Source organism: Sarcophilus harrisii, chromosome 3, assembly GCF_902635505.1.
Source record: "Sarcophilus harrisii chromosome 3, mSarHar1.11, whole genome shotgun sequence".
In the NCBI taxonomy this organism is placed as follows: domain Eukaryota; kingdom Metazoa; phylum Chordata; class Mammalia; order Dasyuromorphia; family Dasyuridae; genus Sarcophilus; species Sarcophilus harrisii.
In genome coordinates this window covers 365,130,576-365,156,846 of record NC_045428.1, presented here as the reverse complement: position 1 = coordinate 365,156,846, position 26,271 = coordinate 365,130,576, and the positions used below count along the sequence as shown (strand labels likewise).

General features: G+C 38.8%; 1 protein-coding gene across 3 annotated transcripts; it reads right to left on the bottom strand.

The window, feature by feature from the left end:
• Positions 1-5,017: 5,017 nt before the first annotated feature.
• Positions 5,018-24,024, bottom strand: LOC100916642 (von Willebrand factor A domain-containing protein 5A). 3 transcript variants are annotated; one of them, XM_031960209.1, is made up of 19 exons: positions 23,929-24,024; positions 20,539-20,585; positions 20,210-20,412; positions 19,604-19,826; positions 19,263-19,438; positions 18,836-18,950; positions 17,435-17,601; positions 17,073-17,161; positions 16,710-16,854; positions 16,132-16,211; positions 15,735-15,849; positions 14,533-14,697; positions 14,011-14,111; positions 13,044-13,294; positions 12,436-12,504; positions 12,175-12,312; positions 8,275-8,411; positions 7,132-7,258; positions 5,018-6,193 (listed from the first exon to the last, which is right to left on the bottom strand). In XM_031960209.1, the coding sequence occupies exons 2-19, from the start codon at positions 20,576-20,578 to the stop codon at positions 6,114-6,116; spliced, it is 2,421 nt and encodes an 806-aa protein (XP_031816069.1). In that variant the 5' UTR covers positions 20,579-20,585; positions 23,929-24,024; the 3' UTR covers positions 5,018-6,113. The 3 variants fall into 3 exon arrangements, with proteins under 3 accessions (XP_031816069.1, XP_031816070.1, XP_031816071.1); XM_031960210.1 differs by lacking the exon at positions 23,929-24,024 and adding an exon at positions 23,637-23,693 and having other exon boundaries at positions 5,019-6,193; XM_031960211.1 differs by lacking the exons at positions 5,018-6,193; positions 7,132-7,258 and having other exon boundaries at positions 8,406-8,486.
• Between the last annotated feature and the right edge of the window lie 2,247 nt (positions 24,025-26,271).

Here is a 26,271-nt window from a genome sequence, read left to right as displayed (position 1 = left end):
TTTCTTTCCTCTAGAAAAATGAAGCCCATAATATCAAAACCCTATAAATTTTTGTTGGATTGAATTAATCTGCACCTCAGATGTAACTAGAACAACTCTGAAATACTAGTTTCAAGGCTAGAAATTTACAGAGAGGAATGTTTATTGAAAAAGCTGAGCTGCAGATTAACAGAGGAGGAAGCAAATTGCTTAAATCGTCCCATTTTAGAAAAAGAAATAGAACACGCTATTAATTAACTCCCCAAGAAAAAATCCCCAGGACCAGATGGATTTACATGTGAATTCTACCAAACATTTATTTTTTATTTTTATTTTTTATTTTTAATAACTTTTTATTGCCAGAACTCATGCCAGGGTAATTTTTTATAACATTATCCCTTGCACTCACTTCTGTTCCGATTTTTCCCCTCCCTCCCTCCCTCCACCTCCTCCCCCAGATGGCAAGCAGTTCTATACATGTTAAAAAGGTTATAGTATATCTTAGATACAATATATGTGTGCAGAACCGAACAGTTCTCTTGTTGCTCAGTGAGAACTGGATTCAGAAGTCTACCAAACATTTAAAGAACAATTAACTCCAATGCAATATAAACTATGTGAAAAAATATGGAATGAAGTACTCTTACCAAATTCCTTTTATGACACAGACATGGTACTGATACCTAAACCAGGTAGGTTGAAAACAGAGAAAGAAAATTATAGACCAATCTCCCTAATGAATATTGATGCAAAAATCTTAAATAAAATATTAACAAAAAGATTACAGAAAATCATCCCCACAATAGTACACCATGACCAAGTAGGATTTATACCAGGAACGCAGGGCTGGTTCAATATTAGGAAAACTGTTAGCATAATTGACTATATCAATACCCAAATTAACAAAAACCATATGATCATCTCAGCAGATGCAGAAAAAGCATTTGATAAAATCCAACATCCATTCCTACTAAAAACACTAGAGAGTATAGGAATAAATGAATTTCTCTTTAAAATTTTCAGTAGCATTTATTTAAAACTGTCAGTAAGCATCATATGTAATGGGGATAAACTGGAACCTTTCCCAATAAGATCAGGAATGAAACAAGGTTGCCCTTGTAATCACCATTACTATTCAATATTGTATTAGAAATGCTAGTTTTGGCAATAAGAGTTGAGAAAGAGATTAAAAGAATTAGAGCAGGTTAAGGAGGAAACCAAATTATCACTCTTTGCAGATGATATGATGGTATACTTAGAGAACTCCAGAGAATCTACTAAAAAGCTATTAGAAATAATCCACAACTTTAGCAAAGTAGCAGGATACAAAATAAATCCATACAAATCATCAGCATTTTTATATATTACCAACAAAGGCCAGCAGTAAGAAATACAAAAACATTCCATTTAAAATAACTGTTGATAGTATAAAATATTTGGGAATCTATCTGCCAAGGGAAAGTCAGGAACTATATGAGCAAAACTACAAAACACTTTCCATACAAATAAAGTCAGATCTAACCAATTGGAAAAATATTAAGTACTCTTGGGTAAGTTGAGCCAGTATAATAAAGATGACAATACTACCTAAACTAATCTATTTATTTAGTGCTATACCAGATTCCGAAAAAAAACTATTTTAATGACCTAGAAAAAAATAACAATAAAATTCATCTGGAAGAACAAAAGGTCAAGACTTTCAAGGGAACTAATGGAAAAAAAAAATCAAATGACGGTAGCCTAGCTGTACCAGATCTAAAACTATATTATTAAGCAGCAGTCACCAAAACCATTTAGCATTGGCTAGGAAATAGAATAGTTGATAAGTGAAATACGTTTGGTTCATAGGACAAAATAGCCAATAACTACAATAATCTAGTGTTTGACAAACCCAAAGACCCCAACTTTTGGGATAAGAATTCACTGTTTGACAAAAACTGCTGGAAAAATTGGAAATTAGTATGGCAGAAACTAGGCATTGATCCACATTTAACACCATACACCAAGATAAGGTCAAAATGGGTTCATGATCTAGGCATAAAGAATGAGATTATAAATAAGTTAGAAGAACATAGGATAGTTTACCTCTCAGACTTGTGGAGGAGGAAGGAATTTGTGACCAAAGAAGTAGAGATCATTATTGATCACAAAATAGGAAATTTTGATTATATCAAATTAAAAAGGTTTTATGCAAACAAAACTAAAGCAGACAAGATTAGAAGGAAAGCAATAAACTGGGAAAAACATTCAAAGATTCTGATAAAGGCCTCATATCCAAAATAGATAGAGAATTGACTCTAATTCATAAGAAATCAAGCCATTCTCCAATTGATAAATGGTCGAAGGATATGAATAGACAATTTTCAGAAACTATTTCTAGCCATATGAAAAGATGCTCCAAATTATTATTAATCAAAGAGATGCAAATTAAGACAACTCTGAGATACCACTATAGACCTCTCAGATTGGCTAGGATGACGGGAAAAGATAATGCTAAATGTTGGAGGGAATGTGGGAAAACTTGGACACTGATGCATTGTTGGTGGAGTTGTGAATGCATCCAACCATTCTGGAGAGCAACTTGGAACTATGCTCAAAAAGTTATCAAACTGTGCATACCCTTTGATCCAGCAATGCTACTACTGGGCTTATTATACCCCAAAGAGATACTAAAGAAGGGAAAGGGACCTGTATGTGCCAAAATGTTTGTGGCAGCCCTCTTTGTAGTGGCTAGAAACTGGAAATTGAATGGATGCCCATCAATTGGAGAATGGCTGAATAAATTGTGGTATATGAATGTTATAGAATATTACTGTTCTGTAAGAAATGACCAGCAGGATGATTTCAGAAAGGTCTGGAGAGACTTATATGACCTGATGCTGAGTGAAATGAGCAAAACCAGGAGATTATTATTCACTTCAACAACAATATTATACGATGATCAATTCTGATGGATGTGGCCCTCTTCAACAACAAGATGAACCAAATCAGTTCCAATTGTTCAATAATGAAAGAATCAGCTACACTCAGCAAAAGAACTCTGGGAAATGAGTGTGAACCACAACATAGCATTTCCACTCCTTCTGTTTTTGTCCACTTACATTTTTTATTTCCTTCTCAGGTTATTTTTACCTTATTTCTAAGTCCGATTTTTCTTGTGTAGCAAAATAACTGTATGGATACATATACATATATTGTGTTTAACATATATAACATGTATTGGTCTACCTGCCATGTAGGGGAGGGGATAGGGGGAAGGAGGGGGAAAATTGGAACAGAAGGTTTTGCAAGAGTCAATGCTGAAAAATTACCCGTGTATAAATCTTGTAAATATAAAGCTATAATAAATAAATAATAAACTTACTAAAAATTTCAAAAAAAAAAAAAAAGAGAAAAGAAAAATCTGGGCTGACCCCATTGAGGTAGTGTTAGTTTCTGCCTGGATGTTGTGTCCTTTATATCTTTTTACTCTAATCACCTACCCTTTCAGCTGTTCCTGTGGCTTTATTTAAGGTTCTCACCCAACCATAGCCATCCAAGTGTTTAACAATGCCTGACACATAATAAGTATTTAATGAATGCTAATTAGCACTTTTTTCCACCTCCCAATGGGAAATATATTTCTATAATGGTATTTCATTTTCTCCCATATGAAGTAGCTTATCAAAATCACAAAGGAAGGGTAGGATGAAAAACCTGTTTCCTGATCCCAAGCTCAGAGTTTTTCCTCTTACTCTTGCATAGAATCTTATTTCCCAGATATTTTCTCAAAGTACCCCAGTAACCAATATTCTGTTTTATACTTGCTCATTTCTTTACTATCCTCAGTACTGGGATTTGTTTACAGCTCCTATATTAATATTACTTGATAGTTAGCTAGTTTCCATCTCTTAAGATTATTGTAGAAACAACCTTAAAATTTTAAGACTATTTCATATTACTTTGTCTTAGGAAAGTTCTTAAAGTGAAGATCACATTGACACCCCTGTTAGACTTAATCATTACTCAGTTGATTGTAATTTAATGGGTATCAGCGATTGTTAGGGAATTAAGAAAAATGGGATTTAGTGTTAGTTATGTTAGTTAATGCTATAAAAGAGTTATGATTAATCATATCTTGACTATATTAATTGTATTTGATTTAAAAGATAGTTCCATTTAGTATTAGCTAGTACTGTTCTAAGAACATATATTAATTTGTGTTAAATATTTGAATTTGCAAAACCTACTCATCCTTAGGAATCACTACTGCCACTCCTAAGTGACCTTGTTTAAAAACCATAACCTGTTTGGTTCACTAAAGTGTGATGACCCATGGAAAGTCCTTGCTGTAATGACCTGTACTTGATGACCTGTGAAAGACCTGCTGACAAAAATGATCCTGGTTGACTTGGACATTGCAAGGTATGAGAAATCCCATCTTCCCTCTCCTCTCAATCTCTGCCAATCCTTCCCCATAGCCCCCAACACATACTTATTAAGATTATTCTATTATTATATTAAAAATATCCACACTTCTGAAAAAACTTCCTATAGACTCCCCAAGGACTTAAAAAATCCTTCATCCCATGAGCATCAAGGTCCTTAGCCAGAAGTTAGGTTTTAAATCTAATTGCTTCGGATCCCCAGTCAACCTAAAAAAAACTGAAAAACAAGTGAGAAAGCTTAGAACAGCTGGAGTCAGGATTGTCTATCTTCCATTAAACAGAGAATATTCTCCTATTACAAGATAACTAGACAAATATTTTTAAGAATCTTAGGTCATTCCATTGTTCTTTCTCCTCTATTCATGCCATGAATTGCAGGCTCATTTTGACATTCCTGCCAAAGGTTTCCCGAAACCAAGGGAACTGGGGCTACAGGCTCAATTAGAGAGTGCTACCTAAAAGATTAGACAATTTAACATAAAGAGAGAAACAAGAGTGTAAGGAATGAGGTTTCCCCAGTAGGAAGAGCAGGCAATCAGGAGAGCAGATTATGTGTGTAAGGACTAAAATACTGTAAATGGGTATAAAAAAATACCAGATACCACCAAGAGCAATAATAGGCAAATCATTTTATTCTTGTTTTAGAATATTTGCAGAAAATAACATGTACTGAAAAACTCAAATACTCATACCAAGGCAAGTAGGGATGTAAGGGCAACATGAAAACACATTTTCCTTCATATCATAGAGGAAGCTGTTTATTTCTATTCCAGATTTACCTTTATTGCTGTTCAGCAGAGAACAAGGCAAAGGAACAAAGGGGCAGAAGTCCATAGACATGCACATACATAACAGAGAAATCTCTGGATCTCCAATAGTTTACATGGATGACATGGGGCACTCATCAATGCTTGCAGATATAGAAGATTTAAAGGCTACACAGACAGAATCAAGCTGATCCAGTGCAATTTGGGTATCTCTTCCCAACCCAATCTAATGCCTGCATTCACCCTCAAGGTCCCTATGTTTGGGGTCTTTACCTGCTCACCAAGATTTACCCAGGTAATGTGGAAGATAAAGTATTAGATGAATTTTTAAAGTCATCTAACACAAATAATTCTAGTTCTGCTATACAATAACACATGTCATTGTAGATGCATGTCCTATCTTCACTTAAATTTTCACTCTCTCTTTAGAATTAAAATCTCTAGCTACACTTAGATTAAAATGGGGGGGAAACACTATTTAATATGCTTTGGGATAGTTTAAAAAGGGCAAGGGGAAAAGCTAGAGTAATTGTCAGTTAAAAACAAAGAATAATTTGGTTTAAAGTGTTAGTAGAACTGAGAGGTCTTTCTTGATTCCCTTAGTTGTTGCTTCTTTCTAGTTCTCCTCCCCCCCAAAAAAATAGTATTTTATTAATTTCACATATACTTTTGAATATACTAATTTGTATAGTTGCTGCTTTCCCCAGTAGAATGCATGATGCTTGTATCAGAAGGTTATTACTTGTGACTTCACAGTATTAGCTCCTAGCACATACCCAACTCACAACAGGGCCTTTAATAAGTACTTGAATTGAACCAAATAGAATCTGATTGACCAGTTTCTATGGGGAATGAGTCAGAAAGGCACATACAGTGAAAGATTTTAGCAGCATAGAGGATAAGGATCAGCAGCCAAAGACAAACATTTTCATTTCTGCTCTCACAGACCAAAGACAGCAGGATCCACAGATGATTTCAGGAGAGCATTGGCAGCTTTGACATATTCAGCCAGGGAAGAATCTATAAACACAAGAAGATGGATAAGAAGAGAAACTAGGAAAAGCAGGAAAGTAAATTCCTTTTATATGTATATCCTTTCATATCCCTTCTAGTAATTCAATATTGCTCTATTATTCAATACTATTTAAAACTATAATTCAATAGTTTCAATAATGTGTGACTCTGCTAACCAAACCCCATTGGGATCACAAAGACACTAGAATGATTTGCCATTCCTTTCTCCAGCTCATTTTATATAGGCACAGTTAAGTGACTTGCCTAGTAAGCATCTGAGGCCAAATTTGAATTTTGATCCTCCTGATTGCAGTGCTAGTGCTCTTACACAACCTAGCTAGCCATATTCCCATTCTGTCCTGTCCCCACTATTTCTAATTCCAGCAAATATTCATCAAGTATTTATTATGCATAACAGGAGGCACCATATTACACATTCATTAACCATCTATGCTTAACAGGAGGCACTGTATTAGACACTGCTCTATCACCTCCAAGAGTTACGCTCTTCCTTGTTTCCCATTCCTTTCCCCTTTCATGTTTCCTGGCCCCAGAAATACTTCTAAGGTACAATATACTTGAAACCAGAGGAGAGAAGAGCTGGTTAGTTCAGTTTCAGGCTCCACCCTGGAAGCATTGGTGGGACTAATATAGGATGGATGCTAGCAGTCTGGCAAAAGGAAGGAAAAGAGAGCCAAGACTACTGTGTCTTGATATCTTACCACCCTTTCCCATAAGCATTTCCAACCTCCTTGTATCCCCTCTATGTCTCTCACTACTTGTGAGTCTTTCCTCTGTGTTAAGAGATCAAAAAGTGGGACAGAAAGGAATCCGGCCATCAGTACCTCCATCTCCCACCACAGAGGGGAAAATGAGGTAATATCTGAGGGAACAGTAAGTCTTCTGATGTAGGAGGGAAAAGGTTCTCCAGGCAGATTCCTTACCAGATCGAGCCCGGATCCATGCCACAGCTTTCCTTTCCAGAAGTTCCCATTCTTCTCTTTGGTCCTGACTGAAGTTGTGCATCCACAGCACAGCCAAGATAGTGGCCCAGGTTGGAACATCTTTATTCTAGGGAACACACAGAACACAGGCCAAAGTGTAAGGGTACCCCAGAAATGGGAAGACAAACCTTTAGGTGGCTCTTAATCCACCCAGGACCACAGAAATACTAATTCCAGACAGAATTACTACTTTTCCTTTTTTTTTTTTTTATTTAATAGCCTTTAATTTACAGGATATATACATGGGTAACTTTACAGCATTAACAATTGCCAAACCTCTTGTTCCAATTTTTCACCTCTTACCCCCCACCCCCTCCCCTAAATGGCAAGATGACCAGTAGATGTTAAATATATTAAAATATAACTTAGATACACAATAAGTATACATGACCAAAACATTATTTTGCTGTACAAAAAGAATCAGACTCTGAATTATTGTACAATTAGCTTGTGAAGGAAATCAAAGATGCAGGTGTGCATAAATATAGGGACTGGGAATTCAATGTAATGGTTTTTAGTCATCTCCCAGAGTTCTTTTTCTGGGTATAGTTAGTTCAGTTCATTACTGCTCCATTAGAAATGATTTGGTTGATCTTGTTGCTGAGGATGGCCTGATCCATCAGGACTAGTCATCATCTAGTATTGTTGTTGAAGTATATAATGATCTCCTGGTCCTGCTCATTTCACTTAGCATCAGTTCGTGTAAGTCTCTCCAGGCCTTTCTGAAATCATCCTGTTGGTCATTTCTTACAGAACAGTAATATTCCATAATTTTCATATACCACAATTTATTCAGCCATTCTCCAACTGATGGACATCCAGAATTACTACTTTTCCTTCCAGTTTCCTGCCCTTATTGCTTTGTTCAATGTTTCCAGAGCACCCAGAGCACTGTTCCCAGAGCACATGAAGAACTACTAAGCTTGCTTTAAGGCCTAAAAAGCATTTCCATCAACCTCTTAGTCATAGGCCACACTAATGTGTAATGATACCCATTACTCTATCCAAAGGCAGATGGCTCTCCGTTGTTCTTTCCTCTGGTACAAACCCCCACCGTCTGCCTTCTTCTCTCTGGGTTCTTACCTGGTCAGGCAAAGCAGCCAGTGCACTCTGAACACTCACATCCAGGACTGAGGCCAGAGCTTCATCCAGTTCCCAGGAGCCATCTGCCTTTTGCAGGGAAATCAGCTGCAGAAGTGGGGACTCTGTAGAGCATGCCTCTGGGGAAATAAATTGTAAACTTCAGCATCAATCACACCCCAAAGGCAGCTGAGTGAAATGTCATTCTGTAAAGACTAGAAGACACAAAGGAGGATACATTAGGAGGGGGAAATGGAGATGTCTCCTTACATTAACCCCAGTCTGAGAGTCCCTAGGTTTCATATCCAAGGGGCCTCAGACAGTCACACAGTCCCCAACAATTCCCCCAAGGCTCTGCTGAATCCCAGAGCAATCTACCAGGTAGACCCCACAGCAATGCAAACTAGGAGTACCAGAGCAGCAAGATAGAAAGGCCCTGAGCCCAATGCAGGCTACCATTTAGGCCATGCCCCCATTGCTGACCAGTGGCAATGATCCCCAAACTAGCAGCAAGGCCCTGCCCAAAGAACAAGCCAGCAGGAAGACATCCCCCTCCAGTGCAAGATTGCAGTTCGGTCCTGAGATCCACTGCAAGTCAGTAGCAAGGACCCAGAGCCAAGCACCAAGAGTATAGGAGAGCACAAGAACAGAGTTCGATACTTTATAGAACCATGTTTTATCCTGCAAATATTTTAATAACAAGAATAAAATAATTTGCCTATTACTGCTCTTTGTTTTATCTAATTTTTTTTCTCCCTACTCACAATTTTAATCTTCACATCCCTAATCTGGTGTCCTGATTGCCTACTTTACTAGTCATAATATAGATAGAAAAAATGAACAAAAGAACCTGATTATATAGTTACTATAGTAAAGAGAGGCTTATGGTGTAAAATTAGATGAGAACAATAGTGTCGAAATGATTACACATGAAAAGAAACAAAGTAAGAAAGAAAAATGTAAACTAGTTGGAGTAGAAGAATTAGCTGAGAGAAGAAATAAGAAATACACATAAACATGATAACAATGATTAGGAGTAGAATTTATTAGGAAAAAAAAAGTAGGAGTAGTAATCATTGATCTTAAAGTCAAATTTCAAAAAAATTCAATCAAGAGAGTAATCTACATTATTTGTAAGCCATATTAATATCATTTTAGATGTATGTGCATGGATATATATGCATATGTATATATAAGTAAGTATATGTGAATATGTATGTGTGTAGGTGTATGTATATATGTAAATATCTATGTGTACTTGTGTATGTTTGAGTGTGTATAAATACATTTATGCAATCTGTTTAGGGAAGAGAGTTGGAGGAAATGGGGGGAAAAAGAATAAATTAAAAAATACACAGCAGAGAACAACAACAACAAAAAAAAACCCTCCAAGAAAGAAAAAAAAAGATAGCTAGTTATGAATATAATGTATTTTACTATTATCTATGCTTTCTTGAAATGTAAATTTATTTTTTACATATTTTGAATCCATCCCCTGATGTTCTCCCAGGCACATGACAATTTTTTAGAAGGGGGTAAGTTCTTTCTTTTTCTAGTTTTTTAAACTTATATTTTGCATTTAAGTTTTAAATAAATAAATAAAAGAGGGGTGGAGGAAGGGAAAGAAAAATGTAAACTTTTATGAAGCCCAAAATGAATTAATGGAAGAACTCAAAATGGATATTTTTTAGCCTAATAATTATTTTTAATACTATTTTATTTTTTCCCAATTATATGTCAAGACATTTTTAGTATTCATTTTTACAAGATTTAAAATGGATTCTTAAAAGCAAATAAGAGAAGGAAAAGAAAAATTGGGAAAAGAAATGAGTAATGTAAAAGAATGATTAAAAAGATGAGTCAACATCTTGCTAAAGGAAACATTTAAAAAATGGAAACATATATAACAAAATTCCATATAGCTACTTTAAATAGCTCCTTAAAAAAAATTGATCAAATGAGAAAAAAATGGTACAAAAAATTCAAAAATCAAACAAGTCCTAAAAATAAGAACTGGGCATATGAAAGCTAATGACTTCATGAAACATCAAGATATGAGAAAACATGGTTAAAAGAATAAAAATTTAAAATGTGAAATTTCTCATTGGAAAAAAAATTAACTTGGGAGAGATAATTTAAGAATTACAAGACTACCAGAAAGTTATAATTTAAAAAAATCCCCTGAACATCATATTTCAAGAAATTATCAAGGAAAGCCCTGATATATTAGAAACAGAATAAAATAGAATTAGAAAGAATCAACCAATCATCATCTGAAAATGATCCCAAAATGAAAATGCTAAGGAATGTCATAGCCAAATTCCAAATCTCCTAGGTCAAGGAAAAAAATACTAGAAGTAGACAAAAAGAAACCATTAAAATATTGTGGTGACACTGTAAGGATTAAACCAATTTTAGTAGCTTCTGCATAAAAAAACCTGAAGGCTTGGAATATGTTATTTTGGAAGGAAAAAGGATTTTGGAAGGATTACAACCAAGCACCATCTACCCAACAAAACTGAGTATAAACCGTTGGGGAGAAAAATGGATATTAAATGCTATAGAGGACTTCCTAATTAAAAAAACAAAAATTTTCAAATACAAGATTCTAGAGAAACAGAAAAAGGAAATAATAAGAGACTTAATAAAGTTAAACTGTTTATATTTATACATGGGAAAATGATACTTGAAACTCATACAAACTTTCTCATTATTAGAGCATTTAGAAGAAGTATATATAGACAGCACAGGTGTGAGGTGAATGTGAAGGCAAAATAGGTAAAAAATTCAAATTAAGGGTGAGAGAGGAATGTACTGGGAGAAAAGGAAAGGAAGAGCTAGAGTGGGGTAAATTAGCATACATAAAACAGGGAAGAAAAACCTTTTACATTGGAGAGGAAAAGGATAGAGGTGAGGAAGATCAAGTGAAGCTCAGAATTGGCTTAAAAAGGGGATAATATACACACTCACTTGGTATAGGAATTGGGTACAGAAATCTATCTTCCCTACAGGATAGGAGGAGGGGGGTTGAGAAAAGGGAGAGCAGATTGGGGGAGATCGTAGTCAGAAGCAAAACACTTTTGAGAAAGGACAAAATGAAAGAGAAGAAACAGGGAAAATATAGTTAGCAAAAGTAATGGTGAAAAAACAATTTGATGCAAGTTTCTCTGATAAAGATCTCATTTCTTCCTGAGAACTGAATCAAGTTTATAAAAATAAAAAGTTTTCAGAGACAATAGTCACAGTCAGAATCTACAGCCATATTTTAAAAATTCTTTAACTCACTATTGATTTTAGAAGTGAAATTAAAGCAATTCTGAAGGACTACTATATATCTATTAGATTGATAAAACAGAAAAGAAAAATGACAAATGTTGGAAAGGATATGAGAAAAGCAAGACATTTAATATGTGAGTTCTGGAGTTGTGAAATGATTCAACCATTTTTGTAGAGCAATTTGGAACTATACCCAAAGGGCTGAAAAATCATGCATACCCTCTGATCTAGAGTCACTACTAAGTCTATATATCCCAAAGGAGCTGAAAAAACAAAGGAAAAGGAACTACACGTAGAATGGGGGCAAGAAATTGAGGGAATGCTTAGTCATTGGGGAATAACTAAGTGAACTGTGGTCTGAGATTATGATGGAATCTTACTGTGCCATAAGAAATGAGCAGCATGCTCTCAGAAAAATCTGTACAGACTTCCATGAGCTGATACAAAGTGACCAGGGAACAAGGTAGGCAAGAAAGTCCCTCAGGAGCAATTTGGAATCATATCAATTTCCTTCACTTGCCCAATACTTTTCAGAGGTAAAGCTTCAAAGACATATTTATTTGGAACAAAAGGGTTGCAGCATCCAAAATTGTAATGACATAAAGCAGAGTCCAGAGTCCCTCTTACCTTTAGTGATGAAATCCTCTGTATCCAAGGAATATGACCTAATTTGGGGTGCTGACATTTTCAAAGGAAGGTCCGCTGATTGTGCAAACAAAGCAGCCTTCTTTTTTTTAAAGAGAGGTCCAGCACTTTTAAGAAATCCTAGAGATGAAATAGGCCAAAATTCAAAAGCAAAGAAATAAAATGGAATCTTGCCTCTGGAAGACATCACTGTGGAAGAGTCATCTTCACAGAGATAGTCATTCTCCCATTCATCAAGCTTACCTCCACTAAAACACCTATTTGGTTGTGAGGATCTAGCCACAGGTAGAGCACAAGGAGATGCCATAATTCCTGAAACCAGAAGAACAGAAGTTAAGATCAGAACAGCTTCAGTATCCTTGGGTCAGACAGGAAATCCAGAGGAAGGATAACTATTCTTCAAGACTATGTATGTTCCATGACATACTCTCTCTTTAGCAGTAAGATTCTTTCTCAAGAGTCTCGGTCATTAGGTGTCAAAAGTAGTCCCCACACTAGCAGTTCAGTGTCTCCAAGATTTTTTTTGGTAACGAATACCCATTTTTGGCAACCATTGATATAACTTTAAAGGATACAGGACTAAAATGGCTATAATTTTAGTAAGCATGTCTTTCTTAACCTGTAAGATTTCTACTTCTTTAATATTTCTTCCCTCTGTCCCTCTTTATTTCTTTCTTCTCTATGATTTTTTTTGTCTCTCTTCTACCCAAGAGATGATTCCCCTAAGAAAGCTACTCCAATAACAAATCTGGAGATTCTAGCCAGGATTTCCATATTTTATGAAAAAGGTAAAAGACATTGATCCAACCTTTTCTTCCTAAATTGAGACAAGGAGCTCACATCCACTTTACCTGGTCCAGAAAAACAGTGGTAGGCTGGAGCCCCATAATAGGGAATTCTCAGTGGGATGTCTCTCCGAGTCAGGGGCCCTTGAATGGGTTGATTGAGTTCCTTATTGATAGCAATATAGGCAGTGTGAGAGGAGACAACTCCTGACTGAAGGCTGATATCCACCACTTTTTTCTTGTCTTTTGCATCATCCTCTAAATTTCCATCAAAGGTCTGGATCATGGACTTGGCAGCCAAACGGTGAATGGTAAGTCTGGAAAGAGACAATATTCTGTGCTACCCCTGGGGACCTGGGAAGACACTCTTAACCCCCAAATCCAAGACTTCCCAATACAGATAGGGAATAAGAGGAAAAGAAGGATGTGTCAATATGAGGGAAATTAATGAGAAATTAAAGAGATTACTTCCTCAGGAATAGGCAAGTAATCAGAAATGCTTGGAAAGACTTATATGAATTGATATTTAGGGAAGTAAGCAGAATCAGGAACATACTGTACATAGAGAAAGATTATGTAACGATCAAGTATGATAGCCTTAGCTCTTCTCAGCAATATAATGCTCTAAGACAATTGGAACTTTGGATAGGAAATGCTATCTGTACATAAAAGAGAACTATGGAGAATAAAAGCAGATTTGAGGCATACTATTTTCACTTTTTTTGTTTGCATTTTTTTCTCATGTTTTTTCCCTTTTGTCCTGACTTTTCTTTTACAACATAACTAATATGGAAATATGTTTAGAATAATTATACATGGATATACCAGACTACTTACTGTCTAAGGGAAGGGGAAATGAAAGAAGAAAAGGAGAAAAAAAATTTGCTACTCAATACCATAAGAAAAATGAATGTTGAAAGCTATCTTTACATGTAATGAGAAAAATAAGATACTACTGAAATTTTAAAAAACAAAAAACAAAAAAACGAATATACATATAAAAAAAGAGACAGAAATCACCAAGGATTCTTACTTGTCATCTGCTTTGAGATTCAGGGAGAATGGCACTGTGTTCCTGAAGCCATCACTTTGGATCTTGTATTGAAGACATACTTCACCTGCTGCCTCTTTGGACTAAAATAGTATAAGTAGAGAGGTCAGGTACCAGATAGCCCATTAAAGGAAGTGTCTAGGACTAAAACACAAGCATAAGACATTAGTTCTACAACTTGCAGTGATCTGAGGCCCAAAGGAGATCAAGTTCTAGATCATAAGTCATAAGCATCTGAGATGAGATTTGAACCCAGGCCCATAGCCATTACTCTGTCCCATGTACCATGCTAAATCAGAATGGAGTAATGTTCAGGAAAAAAAAATTAGATCCAGGTACCCCACAAGGGAAAGGAAATTAAAACATCTGTTCATCCCTTTTACATGGTAATCTATAGATAAACCATAAAGCCACCCGCGACAAAAAAAAAAAAAAAAAGCCTAGAACAGTGTTTAAACATTGGCTGCTATACCCAAGGAATCCAAAAGTAGAATGGAGACTTACTGCATTTGTGCCTTTCAACTGGGCATAGACAATTAACCTCTGACCCTGGAAGATGACAGCAGGATCTGGAGAGAGTAATGTAGTCTCCAGCCCAGGGGGGAGAGTCCAGGTCAGGGAGACATCCTGGACCACCGGCTGTAGGGCCCGCTTTAGAGACCGGAGAGCCTGAGGGAACAGAGTGAAAACTGCAGAGCTGGAAATGGAAGGGACTTCTAGAAAAGCAGGGTTTAGAAGAAGGGATGGGTCTTGAAGGGAGAAAATAATTAAGGCTTGAAAAGATATTTCCTCCTCCTTAGTCAGGTGAGAAATCAGGCTTCAATCTTCCAAACTTCTGAATCATAGCTTGTTGTAATCCTTACAAAGTGTTAACTTATTAGAGTTGATAGAGACAATAATTATCTAATTTAGCATGGTTCAGTATGATTGATCTGATCCTACGAGATGTTATAGGCCAGAACTTGAAACAAGGTACTAAGTAGAATTGAGGAGACAATCTAGTTTAACACTGATTTAATCCTACAAAAAATAATGGTTTCCCAGTGATATAATGATTGGTGTGTACTCAGTGAACAACATGTAATCAGGGCCACAGAGCACTCTGGGAGATTGAGAGCCAGAGGCCCTCTCTCGGAGGAAAGGCAGATTCATTCATCCCATCTCACACCACCATGGTGGCAGGCTTTTCTCCTTTCTTACAATAGCTCTTTCTTTGTTTTCCACAGTTCTTTTTTGTCATTTCAAGGGAAACTAGGATAGTGGGATTTTCACAGTTGAAAACAATGATAAGCCTAAGTGGCAGAAGCAGAACCTCCAGGAAAACAAGGAAAGGTCCTGGTCTCTGAGGTCTTTACACTGGTGTTTATCCGTTTCAATCCCTTCATGTTCTATTTCCCTTAAGCATTCATCTGTCATGACCAGAGATTTTTCTAGGAATACCTTTGATCCCTTTCAACACACAAAATGAAGTCACCCCTGCTCCACGCTCCAGAACTCTCAAATCTACATCTATAAATTCCCAAGGACCAAAAAGAGGAAAAGTTCCATTTCACTCATCTCAGGCACATTTCCCAATCACCTAAACACAGAAAAAGAGCTAGAGTCCAGAACATGGGGACAAGGACATATCCACACTCTGGTAGCTATTGTGGTGCCTCAGTCTGAAATAAGTGCTTTTGGGGAAAAAAATAAAATAACCATGCTACCTTGGGCTGCATTCTGTCCTTGCCTGTGATGAATTCTGCAGTACCTCCCGCTGCCCGAGCAATGCCTTTAATAAGGCTGGTGGAAGCCCCTTCTCCAATTCCAAAAGAGAAACATCTGTAATGAGAAGACAGCAGGTGGCCAAGGGAAGTCTTGGGGAAAAGTTCCCGACTCCTACTTAGTAGGGAATTAAAGGGTAAGTGTCTTAGGGGGTGCAGTTCTGGTTAGGGGTCAAAGTCCTTCTTTAGGGACCCAGGCAGTTCATCATCACAGAATCACAGATGGGAAACAAGAAAAAACATCAGAGGCTCTTTGGCCCCAATCCTTCATTTTATAGAAGAAACTGAGGAACACAGAAATGCTAAGTATTTGTCAAAGGCTAAATCCCAAAAATCAAACCTGTGATTCTGGTTGTTGCGCTGAACTTCAGCAATGACCTTCCATGTATCACATACTTCTCCATCTGTGAACACAAAGAGCTGCAGAGGGAGACAAGAAGTTAGACTCTACTAAAGCCACTGGAGATTGCTCAGCCCAGAATCTCCAATTGTATAATAATATTAACAATATCATTATTATTTATATATCATATATATAATTTCACATTTATATTGCAATGACATAAATCATAATTAGATCAATATATCATAATATAAAGTTTCAACTATTATTGTAGCGCCAAGTACAAAGGATGAGACTCCCCTTCTGGGAAGGGAAACTCTATTAAACCTCTCCATTGTGTTCTTACTATTGATTTAAAATGAGGCAGCTAGATAGTACAAGTCCTGGAGTCTTTTGAAGAAGTTCAAATCTAGCATCAGGTACTTATTATATGTGATTCTGGGCAAATCATATAACCTCAACTGCCCCCAAAAATCAGATCACTCCTAACTTCAGACAGAATTAAGTGCTGAGGACATATCAAATTGCTGAGGACAAAATTTGTGTCTTCCTTGCTCCCAGTCTAAGTTCCTTACCTGCCGAGGGTGGCCTGGCCTGCAGGATTTTCTATAAATGTCCTTCAGTGGCTCTAAGATTTCAGTTCCTCCCAGGTCAGCATCAAGAGCTTTTACTCTCTGCACGGCTTCTTCCATAGACTGCTGTGTGTATACCACACTCTCTCTGAGATATAGACATAAGAGTTCCATGAGAGACATTTTCTAACAATGTTAGGAACTTAAACCTAGTGTCCACTTCTTATAATTCCCAAAGCTCAAAAGACAGATTTTATACTACTACTTCACAAATTCTGGGATTATATTGTTTATAATATCTCCCTTAAAACATTCCTATTTAAATTCCATCCTCTTCCTGACTGCTGTGATTCTAAATAGACTCACGGAAAGAATGAGTCAAAGGATGATCCAAATCCATAGATATTGAAAAAACAGCCAAGAGGTAAACTCTTCAGCAGCAGGACCAGAGTTTCCTGAGTTAGAAAAAAGGTAGAGAAGATTTTTTTTTCCAAAAAGTTTGACAATTTTCACCTTTATGATATTTCAGTTTCACCTGTTCTCCCTCCCTTCAAGGATTCCTGTCCCAGTGAATTGATCCTTAGTCACATTCAGATTTAGCCCACCATAAGGAAATAGTAATTTAATTAAGTAATTTAAAGTTAGTTTAATCCTATAAATTTCATTTTTACTCCTGGAAAAAAAAAAGTATATGTAAAACGAATATAACAGGAAAAAGAATCTGGTACCTTTGCACTATCTATGCGCGACTGGACACCTCCTTGGCTATGCATTGGGCAGGACATGCTCCCTGAGCGGTCCATGAGGAAGATAAATTCACCAGTGCTCTCTTCCTGAGACTCAGGGATGCTAGGGTAGAAACTCACCATCACGGCTGGATCTCCCATCAGGGAACCTACCCAGTGGTAAAAATAAATAATTAAGTAACTAAAAGGCTGTCATTTGAAATTGAAATTCACAATTCTGCTTGACTGAAGAAGACAGTCAAACTTTTTCTACTAGTGAGCCATTTTCACCTGAGAAATTTTTATGTGACCATGGGTATATAGCTATATAAAAGAGGTATACAATCAAATATATACTGATAATAAATCATAGTTTTGCAATCCCCACATTCAGTTATGCAATCCCATAAGGGATCACAATCCACAGTTTAAGACTCATGAAATGGATGATAGTTTCTGAGCAGACTTCAGGCCAATGTAAAGAAATAAAATTCCTTTTAAAACTGTTTTTTAAAAAGTAGAACAGGCTGCTCTATGAAATAGAAATTATCCCTTCTGTGGATAACCATTTGTTTGGATTGTTTGTTGTCAAGGGATCATGAATAACTTGTTATTGATGGCCTCCATGAGTCTTTCTAGTGCTAAGATTCAGTAATAAATACTAGATATTTAAAGAAACATAGCTGACCTGCTTTGAAAAACCTTGGCAAATAGAACAGGAAAGATATAGAATGATAGATCAGAGAAATGACATACAATCCCTGAATTTGAACAAGATAGTCAAAGCTTATGTTATTGCTACACACAAAATAAGTATACAGGCCATGATAATAGTGAGATGCATTCCTAACTGCTTACTCCTAGGTATAAATACTATGAATGATCAGCTCCCAACTGTGTGCCCAATGTACTCACCTTAAATAAAAGATGGATAAAATGTAAGATCCTAACAACAAAACAAACCATATAAGCATGCAACAGGGAAGTTCTAGTTAGACAACACCTTCTATAAAAAAAATCCTGCATTAGATAGTAGCATCTGGTCTTCCAATTCTGGGATTCTGAGTCTGTGACTGTATTCATGATTTTATATTAGGTCAAAGGACCAGACAATAATATTCAACAATCAGAACAGTCTCTCTGTTCTTTAAGCCTTAGCATTTCTACATTTAGTATAATTTTTATTATACTAAATTTTGTCTTTTAGTAAGCTAATGAATCTCCTTTTTTGTATTCCTGAGAGCACCACCACATCCCATAAGTTACAACCATCCTATTTCAATATTTCTCTGAAATCTTTATTTCACAAGGAGAGGAGTAACAGAAGGTAAGACACAGGACAAATGTCAGCATGCTTGGGAGGCATATCCTCAGGAAAGTGACAACCTCCTGAGATCGGCTCACCTGGTTTAGCATCAGCCTGGCCCAGCTCCACAGAAACACTGGGTGTGTTCACCTCTCTGTAGTAAACCAGAATCTCAACATCCCGATCAAACTTATGCCCTTCAGCCAAGGAAATCTGAATGAGGATGAGCCAGAGAAGAGCAATGATGGGAAAAGAAGGAAATTGCAGAAGTTTTTTTTTTTTGAGTTCCCAGATGAGAGCAAGGGACTAGAGAGTTACTTTCCCATTGGTGAATGACACTCTGAGATGGAGTTGGTATGAAAAAAAAAAAAAAAAGATTTAGATCTAACAGAAGGGAAAAGGATACAATTTGTCCATCTTATAGGTAAAGTTCAGGACATTGGACAGAAACTAGAAAAAAAGGGAAGGATTCAGGTTTGGAAGTGGGCAGAGGCACCAAGGCAATGGTGTTCCCTATCCACTTACCTGGGCAACTGTCTTGTCATCTTTCAGGTACCGCAGAGGACTCAGAGGACAGTTGGACTGGACTTTCTCAATGCCATGGGGAGAGCAGACATTGACACTGACACTAAATGTGTAGGGCAGCTCCTTGCTAGGAAGCCGGGGGATTTGAGAGGTGATATTGTCTGCCGCAGCTGACTCTGCAATGAGTTATCAAATATTTTAGTACAGTGGTGATTCTAAGAGGAACTAAGGTCCCTTTTCTTACCTAGGCCACAGGATCCAGATAACATCAGATGCCCCCAGTGTTCTTCCAACCCCATTCTGCCAGCCCCTTGCTACCAGAGGAGGCCAGGGTTCTTTACCTTGTAAGAGATAGCGTGGATTCAAGACAGCTGGTAGGACAAAGCGAACAGCCCCATCTGCCTCCAAGGATAGTTCTTGAACATAGCTCAAAGTAACAGCAGCCTTCTGACCAGGGGGCAAATTTCCTATACTGCAGCTAAAGATGTCACCAGAGCTGCTATCCTGCTCCAGAAGGAAGGCTTCCTGGCCTTGGGAGATAGCATTCTCATAATTCTCCTGGGCCTGAGGGGCAAGAGAAAAAACAGGAATGAAGAAGTCCTAGGAACAAATAAAAGAGGAAAAAATAGTTTTGGAGAGAAAGCCAGGAGAAATAATGAAAGGGGTAAGGCAGTCAGAAAGAAAAAAATCACAAAGTCGAGGGTAGAAGCAAGAGTCACTCAGGTTGACTTTTCTCCAAATAGTTTCAGTGAAGATACAGAGACTTAGGGTCAGAAAATGATGACTACCTAGGTTCAACCCTTTCATTTTTCAGAAGAGAACACTATGAGAAAAACAGCAGTTCAAATGAGGACAAAAGCAACTCAATATTTCCAGAGGAGACTACAATAAAACATACTGAATTAATATGATGAATGCAAGAGGGGAGCCCTGTTGACCCCTAATACCTGCTTCTTCTCTTGTATTTCTGCCACTATACTCTTCCCATCCACCTGTGCCTGGAAGCTATAAACAGCAGAGTCTTCATCCATGGGAAAGACAAAGAATGCTTCCACGGGTTCTTTTTCCTCATTCTTATAGTCCAAGGTTGCAGAAACATCTGCCACGAACTCATGGACAGACACATCCACAGAGATGCTCTTAAGAGGCACTGGAGAAGGGAAAGGAATATCAGCCCTCAATTCTCTGCACCAAAGACTCCACAGAAGAACTATAGATTTCAGAAGTCCTCTCTCCTTTCTTTTGTCCTTGTTTGACTCATAATAGATTTACTTACCTGGCTGTTTGGAGTTGGTGAGAAGACCACAAGGGGTCATGATGAAACTATTTAAAAAGAAAGAAAAAGAAAAGTAAAATTCCAGAGAAACCCATAGATGCTGTTGAATGCTGTTCAACACCACTGTCAGGTCAACTTTTTAAACAATCCACAAATTTAAAGGTAAGCAAAAATGGCAGGAAAAGGTAATAACAGGATCAAAGGTAATAGGACTGCCTCCATTCAATCTGAGAGCCCAGTGTCCCAAGTTCCTCTAGCCTCAGGTCCAGTGACTCCCATACTTTCTTGCCCACAATGAACCTTAATTAGTGATAGAATTGTATGAATGATTACACATAGGAGCTAGAAGAAAAGCTGTGGCTTCAGCCTCCAAACAGAAATTAAAGAAAAGATAATGATTAATGACATGTGAGCATTCCCTCCTTTATCCAAGGAGAAACTATTAAGTCAATATAAGGGCTCGTAGGTAGGGGCTGTATGTGGTTCCAAGGAGGGAATTATCGTTAATGTTGAACTACTCTAAGTCTTATCAAGTTGTGACCTAAACCCTAAAGAAAGCTCCAATTCTTTTTTTCTTTTTTTTTTTGGTTGCTTTCCTTTCAACTTAATCTATGTTTCAGCATACTTGTATATTATTTTTATTGGATAAAGGGAAACTTTTGAATTCACCCTTCACTTCCTGATCTTGCTTTCACTTTCTTTAGAACTATTTAAAAGTCTAAGTTGAAGAGTTCTTCAAGCATTCATAGAGGTTTTTCTTTACTTTATCCCTCTTTCTCTTTCCAGATGGGAATCATTTTTGAAAGCAGTCTTGGACTGAGGTCAACAATAATGACTTGTTGAATGAATAAGAAAAAATTTCTTAAGTACTTAGGAAGTATAAAAACGCCATGATACAAGTTTAAAAAGGAAAATAGTTCCAGTTTTCTAGGACCTCACAGATTAAAATGAATTTCCAACAGATTTCAGAGGTTTCCTACAACTCTAGAAAACTTGTAGAAATCTGGGCTATAAAATTCAACCTTTTCTGTCTCTTTAAGACTTGAAGTCTACTCTTAAAATCTAAAGCATGTGTCAAACTGCCTGGCCTTCTACTTCTCTATCAAAAATTCTAAGCTAGCATAATCACTTCTCCACCAAAGTTTGTGTTCCCACCAAACCCACAAGCAGTTCTTCCTTATTAGTGAGCATCCTATTAAAAATGGAATTTCTCCTGTTGATTTTCCCACTTTTTGAAGGATGAAATTGCCATTAAAGTTTAAAAAGGATTAGCTGTTTTGGTTGGAGAAAGGATTCCAGCAGATTTTTATATAACTGAAATGTCTGACTCAAATTTATGATGTGACTCAATCTCCCCATTTATGGCTTCTTTTAGGGGGATTTATAAAATACTTTGAAGACAATATTTCTAGCACCTTTTTGTGTTACCACTGGATACAGTCCTGCTCTTGAGATATTTATTCTAGATAAGATTGAGTTGAACTATTTTTAAAATCCCCAACCAATCAAATTAAGACCTCTTGAAGACCTTAGCTTAAAAAGGCCATGGTCTCCCATTTCACCCAGGGCCACCTCCATTCTTCCAGATCTATATCTTGCCAATGGACCCAGAAGGCTTGGGAAGTGAAAGTGAAACAGGTGTTCTTGCATAGTTCTTCTTCATTCAAATCCAATTCACTTGCATTTCATGACATCACCTCCCTAATGTCATGATCCTCTTCAATAATTATAGACAAACAATGGCAATTTAATACTTAATAATATTTTAATTAATAAATTCTAGCTAATTGCCTGTTTTCTTTTCCCCTAGATTATGAGCTTACTGAGAGAAATGTTTTTGCTTTTCCTTATAAACTCAACATTCAGCATAATGTTTGGCGCATTTTTTATTGTAATTCAGATTCCTGTCCCACTCTTCCTGACCCTTTTTGGAGTTTTCTTGGCAAAGAAAGTGGAGATGTTCGCCATTTCCCTCAGAGTCATGGGACTTGTCTAGGATTACATGGCTAGAAAGTATCTGAGGATAAATTTGAATTTAAGAAGTCTTCCTGATTCCGGGCTTAGCTCTCTATCTACTATATCACCTAGCTGCCTTGGGACACAGCATCTAATAAGTTAGCTAATGATTGCTGTAAATTGGTTAAAAAGCGCTCATTCTGAGAAATCAGCTGCAGACGTCCACATTTACTCCACATGACACCCCCAAGTCAGCTCTATTCAAAAAGCCTAATCAAGTTTCCGTAAGAATGAGGAAGAATCGGGCAAATCAGAGCTAAACTTGGGTGGGTCCGGCACACAGTGACCAGAACTGGGAGAGGCCGCGCAGAACACCAGCGTTAGTAGCTGGGGGTGGAACCAGGACTGCCCCCGGGCAGCTCTAAGCACAGAGAGGGAAGGGGCGGAGGAAGAGCCGGGGTTAAAAGGGCAAAGTTCTCAATGGCGGAACGTTAGGACCGGAGTGTTCCACCACAAGCGCACCCTTTTCCTTCTGAGGGAGGAGCCGGGGCCGGAGCTGGGAAGCGAAGGTTCCTAGATCACCCGAACCCAGGGACGGGGGATGCAAATTCAGATCGTTTGGATCTTGACTCCGAGGCCGGAGCGCTTTCCCACAGGCACTCTCCCACTCAGGCTGGGGGGCTCCGGGACAGTCGGAAGGAGGTCTGTCACTAACAGGGCGCGCCGGGGTCCAAACCCCTAAACGCCAAGCCCCGAGTCGGGGATTCCCCGCTTCCGTGGGCGCCACACCCCCGGCCCTGCGGGGCGGTCCCCGCGCGGCGCCGTCACACACCGGCCCGGTTCTAAGGGCGGCCCCCCAGCCAGAGACGGGGCAAACGCAGGCCGGGAGAGCCCGCACCCAGGCCTGGGAAGGGGCCGCGTGAATGGCGCGCGCCCGCGAGCCTCCGGGACCCCCGGAGCGCAGCAGCAGCAAGAGCCAGACCGCGCCCCTCAGTGCCAGCGCTGGGGACGGACCCAGGCGGGGGCGCGCCGTCAGAAAGACGCAGCCTGCCCCAGCGCTGCTTCCGGGGCTTCCACAGAGGGACGGAGACAAATCCGAACCCAGAACCCGCACCGGAAGCAGCCTTACGGGGGTCACTCACTCGGGGTGACAGGAGGGGCGGGCGCGCTGGAGGGGACTCACGCGCGGCGTTCTCCGAGGCACCAGCGTCCTGGGGGAGGGCGGAAACCCCCAACTCCGGAGAAGGAACGTCACTCACCAGCCCGCCCCGCAGTAGTTAGCCCCAGCCGGCCCCGCGGCGCTCGCCCCCAGCCGGCTCGGCAGCACTCACTCACCCCCAGCCGGCCCCGCGGCGCTCGCCCCCAGCCGGCCCCGCAGCACTTACCCCAGCCGGCCCCGCGGCGCTCGCCCCCAGCCCGCCCCGCAGCACTTACCCCCAGCCGGCCCCGCAGCGCTCGCCCCCAGCCGGCCCCGCAGCAAAGCGAAAGCATCTGTTTGGGTTTTCCGAGAAAGCCCCGCCCCCTCTCGGCTCCTCCCGGGAAACTAAGAGCAACATTCAAGAGATTGTCCGCCCCGCCCCCTTCTAGGCACCGACTGCAAACTGTGCGCTACGTTCAAGGGACTGTCTGCAAATACATTAAACCGCACTTAAACGGGTACCATAAATCGGGCAGAAGCCGGGCATTCTCCAAGTGTGGTCTCCCCCTGGGGCTCTCTCTCTCATCCCCCTCGGGGATGCTCTTTTCGTGACACTGACAGAACTTCTCCCTTGTCCGATTACACAGCTATGGAAAGCGAGATTGTCTTCAGAAACTTCCGCTGAAACAAATGCGAATAGATTGAATGCAGAAGCTGATGGGAGACTCTAGCTGGCAGACCTTAGAGATTTGCACCCCCGCCCCCCACAAAAAAGCAAAGCAATACCACTTTTCTCCTTGTTTTGGCTTTGGAAAAGAATTATTTCTGTAAAATTGTGCCATTTTATGAATTTATATATGAATGTGTATATAAAAAGTTACGATAAATTACATAAATTTCAAGTCCCACATTCTGCAGGAAATCTTGACAAACCCCTCTTAGAGGGCAGTACTAGCCCTTTTAATTATTTCCTATTTAGTCAATATATAACTAGTTTTGTGTTCATTTGTTTGCTTGTAATAAACTCTTTAAGAGCAGGGACTGTCTTTTGCCTCTTTTTTGTTTGAGAATGGCTTAGCACAGCGCTTTGCACTTAAGCAGGAACTTAATAAATGTTAATTCATTAAACAATGAATTTCTAATAGTCCATAAACATTTATTATATTGACCACTTCTCTAAGAGCAAACTCACAACAAAAGAAACTCAGTTTCTGTTCTCAAGGAGTTTACAATCTTAAAGGAGAAAAGGGAGTTTAAAAATGAGGAAGCTGAAAGGCAAGGAGGAGAGGAGAGGAGAAAGTAAGGCAGAGAGTTGGAAAAGTCCATTTTGGGCAAATTAAGAGTTGATTGGCCTGAGAGGATTGGGTAGGAAACCTTTGCTCTCCAATTAGAGGAGCTGATGCTGTCTTTCAGGAGGATGAGACTCCTGATCGTGAAGTTCCTGGAAGTGTGATGGAAAACTCCAAAAGAGAGCAGCAACTATAAACTATGAACAAAATATCTTGGAAAGCCTCAGTCTTTTTATATTTTAAATGTAGAAGAGTGCTTAGATCACAAAGTTTGAAAAATATTGCCTTAAGCCAACCCTGAAGCAAGGAGGAAGATGAGTAGCAAGACAGCATATTAGGAAGTTGGGCAGGAGAACAAAATCTATAAAAGTAATAGTCCTGATTTGTTTGTCATTTCTCAACTCTCTCTTTGTCACCTCTATCAACCTTTTCCCCTGTGGTTCACATTCTCTGGTCTCAGGGGAGAAGGGAGAAAAAGGGAGGGCACTAGGACAGTCAGCCAGAATTTGCATTACCAGGAAAGTTCAAATTGCACAACATAACAGAGTTTATCCCATGACTAGCATGTGTTTCCTCTGTATAAAATTATAAGGTGTTTTTCCTCTTAGAACTGATAAAGTGTCACAAGTCTCATGACTAAGAACGTTTCTGCTCTGGAGTTTCCTTGATATAGAGACATCTAAGGTATTATCAGAAACTGCTTATAATGCTTTCAATCAGGCCTTTTGGATCAGGGAGGCAGTCAATAAACATTTATTACACTCCTACTGTGTGCCAGACACTAGGCTAAGTGCTGGATCATAACCAGATTTAAGACCCTTCCATTTCAGAAGATGTATGTCTTGGTTATTGTTTTCTGTACTATTGTTTTTTCATTTCTAAATCCCCACCATAGTGGAAATCTAATTAATTGGTCCCTCTGCTCAGTGGGCTCCCAGTGTCTGGGGATGGAAACCCAGAGGGAGACCAAGACCATTTAAGCTTTTGGCAATATGGAAAGCATTGCAGCAACTCCTGTGTGCTAGGAATTTGTTGTTGTAGATGAGGGGGGAAATTTCAACATTTTTGTCACTATGTCTGAAGGATGATGAGAAAAAAGGAACATTTGGGGTCTCAGCTAGGACCCAGGCCTTGGCCTATAGAACCTAAGGATTTAGCTGAAGAGTTGCATCCACCTTTGAAGAGAAAAATATATTTTTCAGCTTGTTCAGTCATCCTTCTTGGCTAAGTACTCTGAACTTCCCTTAATCCTTTTGGTCCTAGCTTCTTAGGTCCATTATGGAAGAAGAAATTGTTTTCAGATGATGTAGGAGAGGAGATATAGTATGCCTTCAGGATCACCCCAAGGTC

Coding starts and splice junctions, on each gene's coding strand:
- LOC100916642 (XM_031960209.1), bottom strand. CDS start 20,578: ATGACCCCTTGTGGTCTTCTCACCAACTCCAAACAGCCAG. Junction 16,212..16,709: donor GGCCAGGCCACCCTCGGCAG/GTAAGGAACTTA, acceptor CTCCCTCTGCAG/CTCTTTGTGTTCACAGATGG. Junction 7,259..8,274: donor TGGCTGCTTTGCCTGACCAG/GTAAGAACCCAG, acceptor TGTGTTCCCTAG/AATAAAGATGTTCCAACCTG.